Source organism: Nerophis lumbriciformis, linkage group LG30 (genome assembly GCF_033978685.3).
Source record: "Nerophis lumbriciformis linkage group LG30, RoL_Nlum_v2.1, whole genome shotgun sequence".
NCBI lineage: Eukaryota > Metazoa > Chordata > Actinopteri > Syngnathiformes > Syngnathidae > Nerophis > Nerophis lumbriciformis.
Window position 1 is genome coordinate 18,590,966 of NC_084577.2, and position 11,548 is coordinate 18,602,513.

General features: G+C 40.4%; 2 protein-coding genes across 2 annotated transcripts in view; one reads left to right on the plus strand and one right to left on the minus strand.

The window, feature by feature from the left end:
- inppl1a (inositol polyphosphate phosphatase-like 1a) overlaps window positions 1–6,581 on the plus strand; it is a 48,583-nt gene extending 42,002 nt beyond the window's left edge. Inside the window, exons 24-27 of the mRNA XM_061925753.1 lie at window positions 717–803; window positions 888–1,635; window positions 2,798–2,931; window positions 5,727–6,581. Coding sequence (XP_061781737.1) covers window positions 717–803; window positions 888–1,635; window positions 2,798–2,931; window positions 5,727–5,823 — 1,066 coding nt within the window. The 3' untranslated portion in view covers window positions 5,824–6,581. The remainder of the gene's footprint in view (window positions 1–716; window positions 804–887; window positions 1,636–2,797; window positions 2,932–5,726) is intronic.
- A 1,789-nt stretch (window positions 6,582–8,370) lies between these two features.
- On the minus strand, window positions 8,371–11,135 carry phox2a (paired like homeobox 2A). Its single transcript, XM_061925966.1, has 3 exons — window positions 10,756–11,135; window positions 9,821–10,008; window positions 8,371–9,702 (listed from the first exon to the last, which is right to left on the minus strand). The coding sequence occupies exons 1-3, from the start codon at window positions 10,976–10,978 to the stop codon at window positions 9,202–9,204; spliced, it is 912 nt and encodes a 303-aa protein (XP_061781950.1). The 5' UTR covers window positions 10,979–11,135; the 3' UTR covers window positions 8,371–9,201.
- Window positions 11,136–11,548: the final 413 nt, after the last annotated feature.

Sequence of the window (11,548 nt, forward strand, 5' to 3'; positions counted from 1 at the left end):
AGAATTAGCTACAATAGCTAATTTTAATTCTAAAGCTGGCAGTATATAAACACATATTTACAGACAATATCACACACATTTACAGACAATATCATACGTACAATAAACTATGACTTACAATAAATATTGTAAATAAAACAATCAACCTAAGATGAACAGCTGAGCATGCACATTACACATGGGTACAAGACTGTCTTTGTCTTTGTAATTTGTAGTTTATTGTGTGAATATATTAACACTAATCCTTCTATTTTATTTATGTAAAATACACAATGGACGTTATACTTTTGTTATGTTCATTTTATGTTCATATTTTCAGTCTTACATACCGAAATGAAGGAAGAAGTGTAAAGAAATACAACTAAGGAAGGAAAATAATTTCTTCATACTGTTAAGTAGTTGCATACGCTGGAAACAAGTAACGAGGGCAGAATAATTAATTTATTGACAGTGCAGTGTGTTTACTTTGCAACTAAGTAAACGCAGTCTCTAAGGAATATAACCTGCGCAGGGACTTTCTGATGAAACGTCCACATTTCTATGTCCGGCCCTTGAGCCCCTGAGCTCTTGAAACTGCGACCCTCTTCATTATGTAGTTGAATAGCCCTGACCTATACCATTGGGCCTTTTTTGTTTTGGGAAGCAGATGTAATGTTGTGGAAAGACAAAAATATAATCTGTAGTTTGCCTTAATTTTGTTTTGTGTTGTCCTGAAGGCCACCTGTGGTTCGTAAGCAGCTGGGAGAGCTGGGAAAGGTCAGCGAAGAGGTAGAGAAGACCAGCAAGGAGGAAACGGCTGCAAGGTGTGTGTCTGTAACAGGCATGTAGATGTCAAAAGTAAAACATTCAAAAGTAAACCACCTGTTGTCTTCCTGTGTATTTTTTAGGCCGAAACAGGATTCTTCCGATGGCGATACGTCTGTTGGCAAGAACAGCTACAATAACCCCGCCTACTACATTTTGGAAGGTGTTCCCAATCAGTCGGCCGCTGCGCTGACGTCTGAGCTTCTTCCTTCACCACCCACCCCCGCACCCCAGTCTACAAAAGCCTTCCCTCCTGTGGCTGTATCTCGGACCAAACCCCCCTGCGCCTCCGCAGCACAATGTCTCCCACGTAGGCCCATGACAGGTCACTCGGTGCGTGCCATCAGTGAGGAGGGGTCCTCAGAGGACGATGGAGGAGTGTGTGTGGGAGGGGCACAAGGGGGGGCCACTGTGGCGAACACACTCAATCGCCCTCCCCCGGATTTCCCGCCCCCTCCCCTCCCAAAGGGAGCGATTGAGATGGCCGTAGAGGCACCTTTCTTAAAGCCTCGCCCACTTCACCCGGATCTAGCTGAGGTCAAGATCCCTGCGGCCGTTCCCGGTGCTCCGTTGGCCCTCGGGGAAGGTTTTAGGCGAGGAGGGGGAGGTGGCGCCGTCGGTGGAGGGGGGGCACTGGACGACCAGTCTTGCTCTGTGCTTCAGATGGCAAAGACCCTGAGCGAGAGTGAGTTTTCTGGACAACCTCCTCGTGCTCCCTCTGCACCACCTCCCCTCAGGGGCCAGGCTATGGGTTTAGGTCTGGAGGCCTGCCGCACCTTCCCGCCCAGAATTGCCATCACAGAAAGTATCGCTGAGGACCTTCCTGAGGAGGTGAGATGTTTAGATGATCACAATGGTTTAAGCTGATGGAAGGCAGTGAAACATTAACCCTTTTGCACCCCTAGGGCATTACATGTGTTCCTATGTGATGGGATTTCTCAGTTTTAAGATTAGCGGCTGAAATTTTTTGCTGAAAAAGTTTTTTTTAAATAAAATGACCTAGTGTTTTTGATTGCAACAATGTTAAAATAGGATACAAAAACATAAAGTGTACACACTAACTATTTCAGCCCCATTGACTCCCATTATAATGCTATTTTTAAAAGACTAATGCTGCTTTGGACGCTATGCTTTTTCCATGAGACCGAATGTATCTCATTCTTGTTGACTGAAAAACAAGAAAGTAATGTTTTGGTGTTATTGCGCCCCATAACCACCAGACCGCGCCATAAAACCATGTGCATGCAGTAATTCTTAGAGCTTTGATGAGTGTAAATAAGTTAAACTGCCATTAAACCGCTGAAATGGGCAGTTATATACAGTACAACAAACAAAGGTTTGGACACACCTTCTCATTCAATGCGTTTTCTTTATTTTCATGACTATTTACATTGTAGATTGTCACTGAAGGCAATGAAACTATGAATAAACACACATGGAGTTATGTACTTAACAAAAAAACATGTTGTATATTCTAATTTCTTCGAAATAGCCACCTTTTTCTCCTTTTACTGTTTTACACACTGTTGGCATTCTCTCGATGAGCTTCAAGAGGTAATCACCTGAAAGGGTTTTCACTTCACAGGTGTCATAGTTTTGATGCCTTCAGTGAAAATAGTTGTGAAAATAAGGAAAACGCATTGAAATGAGAAGGTGTGTCCAAACTTTTTAAATTCAATAAACTCAACCAAGTCCTGTCCGCTTTCTCTCATTCTAGCTAAGTAGTGACTGTAAAAATATTGTTTGTCTACTTGTCTACTGTACCAAAATCAATGTCATAAATTATTGACCTTTTTTAAGCTGTAAGTATTCAACCTCAAATTTCCCACTCAGCAACATATTTTTAGAAATATATAGAGTCAATGTTAAGGTTACATGAGGGTTAAAATTATGCTTGATTCAGCTGTTCTTGCTCAATTGAGTAACATGGCAATATTTCAATGGAAGTTGCATAATTCAATTAACTTTAGTTTCTTTTTTTTTGTTTGTTTAGGCACTTTGGGGTAGCAGTAGCTCGTCTATGTCCGTGGGGGAGTCTTCAGTGGGGGAATGGCTGCAAAGGCTGGGACTTGAGAGGTATGAGCAGGGACTGCTGCACAACGGCTGGGACGACTTGGAGTTTCTCAGGTACACGCTGGTTGTATACGTTCTGGGTATTACAACGTATCTGCAAGCATACTCAACATTGCAAGTACAGTAAACACTAACCGTTAATTTGTTCCGGGCCTGACTGTGGTAAATGAATTCCCTTGAAGTAGGAATTATAATGTGAATATTTTCATAGCAAAACCAAAAAAACAAAAACGTTTACAACTTTCTCAATACGGTTTTAACAATGTTGCACCCCTTTAGATGTGAACTATCACCCACATAGTCACCTTTACACCTATAATACAAAGCTTATATAACTTGTCACAGTATATTGACCTACATTGGTAGGGTTTTAGCAGCTTTTAGCACAAATTTATTAAATTGGCCCCCACGTTATGTTCTGCATTTTTTTCCCTTACTGTACAGGAAATTAACCAAAAAGATGTTCCTTCGTGTCTTTGTACTTCATTGCCAGTATGGATGTAAAATGGGTCTTAAATTGTATTCATTGTGGTCCTAAAAAGTCTTACATATGACTTGTTGAAACCTGTGGAGACCCAGACTACGATACATGAGTGTATGATTTGTGCTGACGTCGTATTTGATTGGTATCGGTATCTCAAGGCTCAAGGCTGCTAAATCGGTATCGTATCAGAAGGGAAAAGGCTGTATCAGGTCACCTGTAAATATTATTACATTTTGTCTATACATTTTAGTGGTTGAAAAACATGGCTATTATTAAACAAAATGTGTGTCCTTGGATACGTATGTATTTAAAAAAATATATATATACAAAATATCTTCCATACGAATCATAAGACTTAAATTATCACCTATTTTTGGCCCACATATAGGATAGAATTGACTTTTATTCCTCTCACAATGGGGAAGTTCTGTGGTTTCAGTGCAGATTAAAAAACTCTGCAATAAAGTATTAAATGTAGCGCAAAAGTCACAGAATTGCCACCTCTTGTTGCTCAGTCCCAAAGAGGTTTCAACCAAAAGGCCAAAAAAAAACATGAAAACAAGAGGGAAACATTACAAATACAGGACATTACAGAGAACAGAGCTGCTGCAACTAGTTTCCACTTCAGTGGTCCCATTTTTACATACAGCAACAACAGTAAAACGCTATAAAAACTAAAAATGAGTAATAAATAATCGATTGTGCACACATTAAATAACAGCAAAATAATAAAACAACACCACCATCTTAACATCCACATACACTGTGGTGGCCTCTGCAGTGTTCCATGCCAGCATGGTCAGAGACAGAAACAGACCCAATAAAGTGACCAAGAGAGCTGACTCCATCCTAGATTACCCCCTCGCTCTCAGAGCTGCTGCAACTAGCTGTGAATTCAGGGGGGGGGGGAAATGCTTTGATGATTTTTTTTTTTTTTGAAGCCGCAATATTTGAAGCGAGATGTGGCGAGGGACGACTGTACAGTGCACCCGGAAAGTATTCACATCGCTTCACTTTTTCGACATTTTGTTATGCTACAGCCTTATTCTAAAAAGGAACAAATTCATTTTTTCCCCTCAAAATTCTACACACAATACCCCATTAAGACAATGTGATTTTTTTTAAAAACATTTTTTAAGTTTGCAAATTTATTAAAAATAAAAAACTAAAGAAACACATGTAAATAAGTATTCACAGCATTGCTCAATACTTTGTTGATGCACCTTTGGAAGCAATTACTGCGTCAAGTCTCTTTGAATACTATACACAAGCTTGGCACACCTATCTTTGGGCAGTTTCGCCCATTCCTCTTTGCAGCACCTCTCAAGCTCCATCAGGTTGGATGGGAAGTGTTTGCTTTCATCCGGATGATGCATTCATCTTTCCCTCTATCCTGGCTTGTCTCCTCGTTTCTGCCGCAAAAAAACATCCCCTCAGCATGACGCTGCCACCACCATGTTTCACTGTAGGGATGGTATTGGCCTGGTTTCCTTCAAACATGACGCCTGGCATTCACACCAAAGAGTTGAATAATTGTCTCATCAGACCAGACAATTTTGTTTCTCATGGTCTGAGAGTCTTTCAATTGCATTTTGGCACACGCTTTACTAAGGAATGACTTCGGTCTGGCCACTATACCTACAGGCCTGATTGGTGGATTGCTGCAGAGATGGTTGTCCTTCTTCTCTCTCCACAGAAGAATGCTGTAGCTCTGACAGATTGACCATCTGGTTCTTGGTCACATTTTTTATTTAATTTTTTTTATTTATTTTTTTTATTTTTTTTTGGCATAAAAAAATACAATCATGTGTGCTTACGGACTGTATCCCTGCAGACTGTATTGATCTATATTGATATATAGTGTAGGAACCAGAAATATTAATAACAGAAAGAAACACCCCTTTTGTGCGAATGAGTGTGAATGAGTGTAAATGGGGGAGGGAGGTTTTTGGGGTTAGTGCACTACTTGTAAGTGTATCTTGTGTTTTTTATGTTGATTTAATTTAAGAAATAAATAAATAAATAATAATAATAAAAAAACATTTTTAATTTTTTTTATTCTTGTGCGGCCCAATACCAATCGATCCACGGACCGGTACCGGGCCACAGCCCGGTGGTTGGGGACCACTGCCCTGTATTGTCAAAAAGTATAACTTTATCTAAAAACATGGGCGATAAGGTGCTAGTTTTGAAAAATGGACACATGTCAATAACCCATGGTCTTTGTATTACAAAAACAGTACTGTTATTGTACTGACTAATACATGATAGAGATTCATTCATTAATAGTAGTTGATTGGAATACTTGTTACACTGGACTTACAGGAAAAACTTTGTCGTCATCTTGTTTTTTTTAATTTTACAGTGACATTACAGAGGAGGACCTGGAGGAGGCGGGAGTCCTGGACCCCGCCCACAAGCATATGCTGCTGGAGAGCCTCAGACAGCAGCAGAAACTGTAGCAAATTTACGAACGCTTCAAACAGTCGTTGCTGTCGTGACGTCCAACGGTGCCTTCTGAGGGATTGTGCACTTCATTTTGACTTTTTAAAATGACTTGCTGGACCTTTTCAGAGGCGCCGCCAACGGTTGTTGTTGTTGTTGTAGATGTGGCCTTATTTCGGAGTCTGTCGGACGCCGCGTCACTGCATGTCCCTCAGCTCTCAACGCAGAAGCGAGAACGTTGTCAGGACTGGTCAAGTGTTTCATGGCGTCCATAAAGACACGACAAAAGTGGGCACGTCTCAGGTATTTCCCCAACGACGCTCGCAACCTGGAAAGGATGTGGAGGAAGTTGCTCCAGTTAAATGTCAAACCACAGAGACACAAAACCGAAAGTGGCGGTTGCATTGAGAACCTACATAACGCGGACTGAACTCAGTCTTTGTCAGTTTCAGTGCCAGCATGTGTTGTTTCAGTGTTTATTTATGGTTTTATCTTTTCTTGTAATGATAAAGGGAAAAACGGTGCCAACCAGTACTCGGCTGAAAGCACAACGTCAGCTTTGGCCCTTTTCACATGACGTGACAGCAGGCTGAAGGTTTCATTTCTCATGTCCACACTATTTCACTGTGACAGCACAACTTTATGTCACAATTATTCATACCTAATTGTAACAGTCAGCTAAGTTGACTAACTGGTTTGAAAGATTTAATAAATCACACTGTTGTCTTGAAGAAAACCACTGGTTACCAAAAAAAACATGACGACGGACAGAAAAGTAATTCTCCTTTTTTTTCATGTTGTTGGTGTTTCCTGATTTGGCCACCAGATGGTGCTGTTAAACCATTAGCCTCACCTGTAGCTGCTCACTGGGAAACCTGGTAATACCTTTCAGTTTTAAGTGTATACAGTAATGTAAACATTTTTTTAAATTATTCATTATGTAAGTTTGCACATGTGCTCAAGTTAAGTTTTGACGTTTTTAAAAGCCATTTTAATGGATTTATTATCACAATGTTTTCTTGCTACAATAATTCACAATTGTATTTCCAACCCACCTACACAATTCAAATAATTAAGCAATATATTTATCTGTAAAAAACAAATCAAGAAAAATTAAAAAGAAAAATGGCGTGTGTGTCTCCAAAAAGGAGTAGCACGATGCAGAAGCTTATATTGTCTTGCCCCATTACTCAGATAATCTGTTTTTTAATCATTAATACAATACATCATCACCTGACACTTGACAGTATTAAGTATATAATGTAGCCTATCTTGTCACATAATACACACTTGTTGCAAAAAAGACATTGGTTCTGTTAAGCTGAAACTGTGTGAATGTTGTGTAATTGTGTGTTGTATTTGTGTGTGTTTAGTATAATCCAGGGGTGTCCAAATTCATATCACGCTTCAAACATTGCTGACTTTATTTTGATATTTAAAAAAAACAACTATATATATATATATATATATATATATATATATATATATATATATATAAAGGCATATTCTTAAATTTTGGGGTGCTAAAGGATTTTCAAGCATAAAAGTGACTAAATAAACAAAAAATATCAATACTGCTTTCGTATTGGCTATAGGGGAGACTAAACCAATCAGAGCGCGCTGTCCAGACCCCTGGCTCCTGATTGGCTTAGCCTACGGCAATATTAATAGTGTAAAGGTGACTAAAGGGAGTTATTTCATGAAAACCGTTGTAAACAGCTTTTTAAAATTCAAGTTATTGAAATATTTGATGTATAACTTTTGATTCCTACTTCATGCAAATTAACTTATTGAAATTAACAGCGATAAACGAAGAACGAATGTACAGTTAAATAAAAACAACATCAAAAACAGCAGTAAACTCATAAGAATGAACCCATAATGTTAAGAGAAAGAAAGTACTAATTTTACAGGAATAGATTAATTTATGACAGTAATAAAATAAACGTTACAACCAAACAGTTTAAATGTTGGGGTTGTGATAGGCCTTGACAAACGCATGAAAAAACAATGAATAAAGTTAACAATTGTGTGAAGGGGAATTAGCTTAGAAAAAAGTAAATATTACGAGAATAAAGCAAAATATTGTGGGAATAAAGTAACAATTTGGAAAATGTAGTGGACAAACATTTTTAAAACAGAAATGGGGGGGGGAAGCAAACAATTTAATTATTGTTTTATTATAATATGAGGAAAAAGAAAATTTACAAGGCACATATTTGGAAAATGTAAAAACAAAAAAAGCACGAGTGAGGGGAAAGCAAACAATTTAATATAAGTAAACTAATGATCATATTATATGTCAACTGTAACACAGAGGTTGAAATTATGATGTTTTTCCCTTCTAATTATTTAATTTATTTGCACATCTACCGGTTGATTTACAAAATATCAAAGTGGACTCTGCAATTTTCTTTATTTTTCAGTTATATGTGGCCCTTGTTTTAGACATTATTGGTTGAAAGGATGAGTGGTGTAGTAAAGTAAGAAGCTTTATGCTAGATATTGTTGTGTAATTTACACATGCACACACATACACAAGGAAAGGTCATTAAACACATCACTTAGTGCTTCCATAATGTAGATTTATTAGAATAATCAGAGTAGTGCTATACTGTGTCGTTCACTGGCGTTTCTGTGAGACGGAAATCAATCTAGAAAACAAAAAATGTGTTGTCTTGCTAATATTTTATATTACTAATTACAGGATTTACAGTCACACAATTTCATGAGCCACTTTTTTTTCCAAGAAAAAATCCATAATGACACATTTAAAAAATAATAATAAATACTAATAGTGTCCCTTTCTTCAGCAGATATCGCAGTCAGAGAGGATTGCAACCCAGAAGAGATCTGTGTCTTTGTAAAGGAGCGCAGGAGGAACCTCATCTGTCCCGACAGTATTCAAACGCATCCTTTTTTCTCGCACTTTTCAGGAGGGCGAACAATGAGCTGGAAGTGGAGGAACGTGTGTGTGTGAAAGGGAAAAACTCTTCAGCCGTATATGTAAGTAAAAAATAAAAAAGGCCGGCTCATGGCATGAACACTATGTTGCTGTAATGGCCACTTTTTAAACCCTCAAGTTGCTGCATGTGAACAAAGTAGCTACTGATGGGCCGGAAAGCACCGGGGGGTCACTTTAAGGGAGGTCACTGGGGGGCTTGTTACAGTAAAGAGGCAGGAAGGGATGAGCTGAGGGTCTCCTAATTGGATTTAGGGGCTCCTCTTCCTCCTTGCTGTGCTCTGAGAAATGTTTGGACTTCTGCTTATAGAACTGGTACCTGACCAGCATGCTCATGAGCTCTGCTGTAGTGTGTGTGTATGTGTGTGTGTGTTTATGTGTGTGTGTGACGGATGAGGTTTGAGTCAGACCCGGTTTTTATGACCTCTGTGCTTCAGAACAGGTTCGTCTTGAGTGCGCCGTTGGGTTTTCTGTGGAAGGAGGACAGGACCCCCGCAAAAGGCCCCGTCATACTGTCCGCCGGCTGCCAGGCCTTCAGAATCTCCTGCGTCTGGGCGGCGGGCTGAGCCACGGCCGGGTTGGACGGCCCCAGGCCGGACCAGCTGGGCGCCTTGAGCCCCTGCAGGACTGGCGAGCCGGAGGCGTAGCCGCTGTTGGTCGGCGCCGGGCTGGGGCTCAGGCTAGAGGGGCTGCCCAGGTTGCCGTTGGCCGAGCCGGGCAGGGAGGCCGTGCTGTCGGGCGTTGGGCTGCAGGTGGATTCTTTGGACTCGTCGTCTGATGACGATCTGGCCTCGCCGCCCTTTTTCCCCGCAGAGCCACCTCCGCCGGAGGCGTTGTTGTTGTTGTTGCCGCCTGCGCCGGCGGAGTTGTTAGCTTTGGCGTTGGCGGCTCGCTCTTGCTTCCGGAATTTGGCACGCCTGTTCTGAAACCACACCTGGTACCCCCACACACACACACATTGTTAGCTATCCTCCAGAAAACCAGTGTCCTCTCCAGTGGACATATTTTTTTCCAAAACAAAGGAAAGTCCACTGCAGCTAATGGCCTCTTACCTGTACTCTCGCTTCTGTCAGATCGATCTTGAGAGCCAGCTCCTCCCGGGTATAAATGTCCGGGTAGTGCGTCTCGGCAAAGACCCGCTCCAGCTCCTTCAGCTGGGAGCTGGTAAACGTGGTCCGGATGCGCCTCTGCTTTCGTTTCTCGTTCAGGCCCGAAGGGTCCGAGAAGAACTTGTAAGGAACTGTGAGAATGCAAACAAAAAGAAGACCTTTAACACACTTTTGTCAATTTAATTTGAAATGACATGCTTTATAAAGTAAATATTTTAATATAATCCCATGATTATCGAATATTTTAAAATAATCTAATGTAATATTTTGTGTAATATTTTTTTCAAATGGATCCAGCCATTTTTAAATTGTTTTAATCAAGGCGTGAGATATATATATTTTTTTATTTTTTTTATTTCAGGCATTGATATAAAAAAAAAAAAGTACAAGGTAGACAACAATTATTCGATTATTAATGCGTTGGATTAGTGAGTTGTTAGGTCAATTTATCAACATTTGATTGCATTTATTCGAAAACATATGTAGGGTTATTGCTATTAATTAAAACACCTAATTGAGCTCAAAACGCTGCTTTTTTTTAATGACAGAAAATTGCTTTTATTAAATTTTACTGTAACGAAAAATAAATATCCAAATGCATTTAGACCAATTTGACTAATTTAGACAATGAAATATTGCATTATAACAATAAAAAGATCGAATTTTATTTGCATAAAAACTGTTACTTTTGTATTGTAATTATTATTATTCAGTAGAATTGCAGGCCTAACGAAAAATGTCACGTATAATCAAATAGAAATGTAAAAACTTGTGCAGGCCTCGTTATGACTCACTGATTAGACACATTTTTTCCACAATGCATATAGCGATTAATAATTGTCCCGAATGACTTTCAAGGGCGATTGTCTCCTCTCTACCTGACGAATAAGGAGCGGGCTGGTGGTCTCTCAGGGCCCCCAGGGTGCAGCTGGCCGTGCTGAGCGGGGTGCATCCCGGGTTGGAGAAGGGTCCGCTGCGGATGGGATTGTACTGGAAGGAGCTGGCCTGACTGCAGGAGCTGAAGTCCGCGTAGGCCGACGCTTCCATGGCGGCCATGCACGAGTCATAGGAGTTCAGGTAGGAGTAATCCATTTTATACATGGAGATGAGCCGGTGTGCGCGGATGAAGTCTCTCCGGTAAATCTCCACGTGCGCGTGTGTGTTTATATATATGTGTATATATGTGTGTGTCCACAAAAGATGTCTTCCTATCTCATCCAAAAAACAATCCAAGCAGTCTTTCTCGGTACTTCTTGCCTGCGCCTCGTCGTCCGTTTGACAGCAGCGAGCTGCTCTCCTCCCGCTTATAATAAAGTTGCCAGCGGGAGAGACAATAGCGAGGCGGTGGTCTAGTTTCCATGACAATAGTGGCCACGCCCACTGCGCGACGGCCACGCCCACCGCGCAGCACCGCTGTCGAAAAGCCATCGTGTTCGCCCTGCGTCCATTATCGGACACGTCTTATCCGTCATAGCGAGTGCACAATTATTATTATTTTTTTAATTTCTTTAAATATCCTCCGAAATACTTACTCACGTGCTGTTTTTTTCTAAAAAAAAAATGTTTTGCAATTATATAACTTAATTTGTTGGGTTTTCATATACAGACAGGAGGTCTTTATATGGCTGCAAACTTCCAGATGTGACGGTGATTGCCCAGATTAAAAGCTTT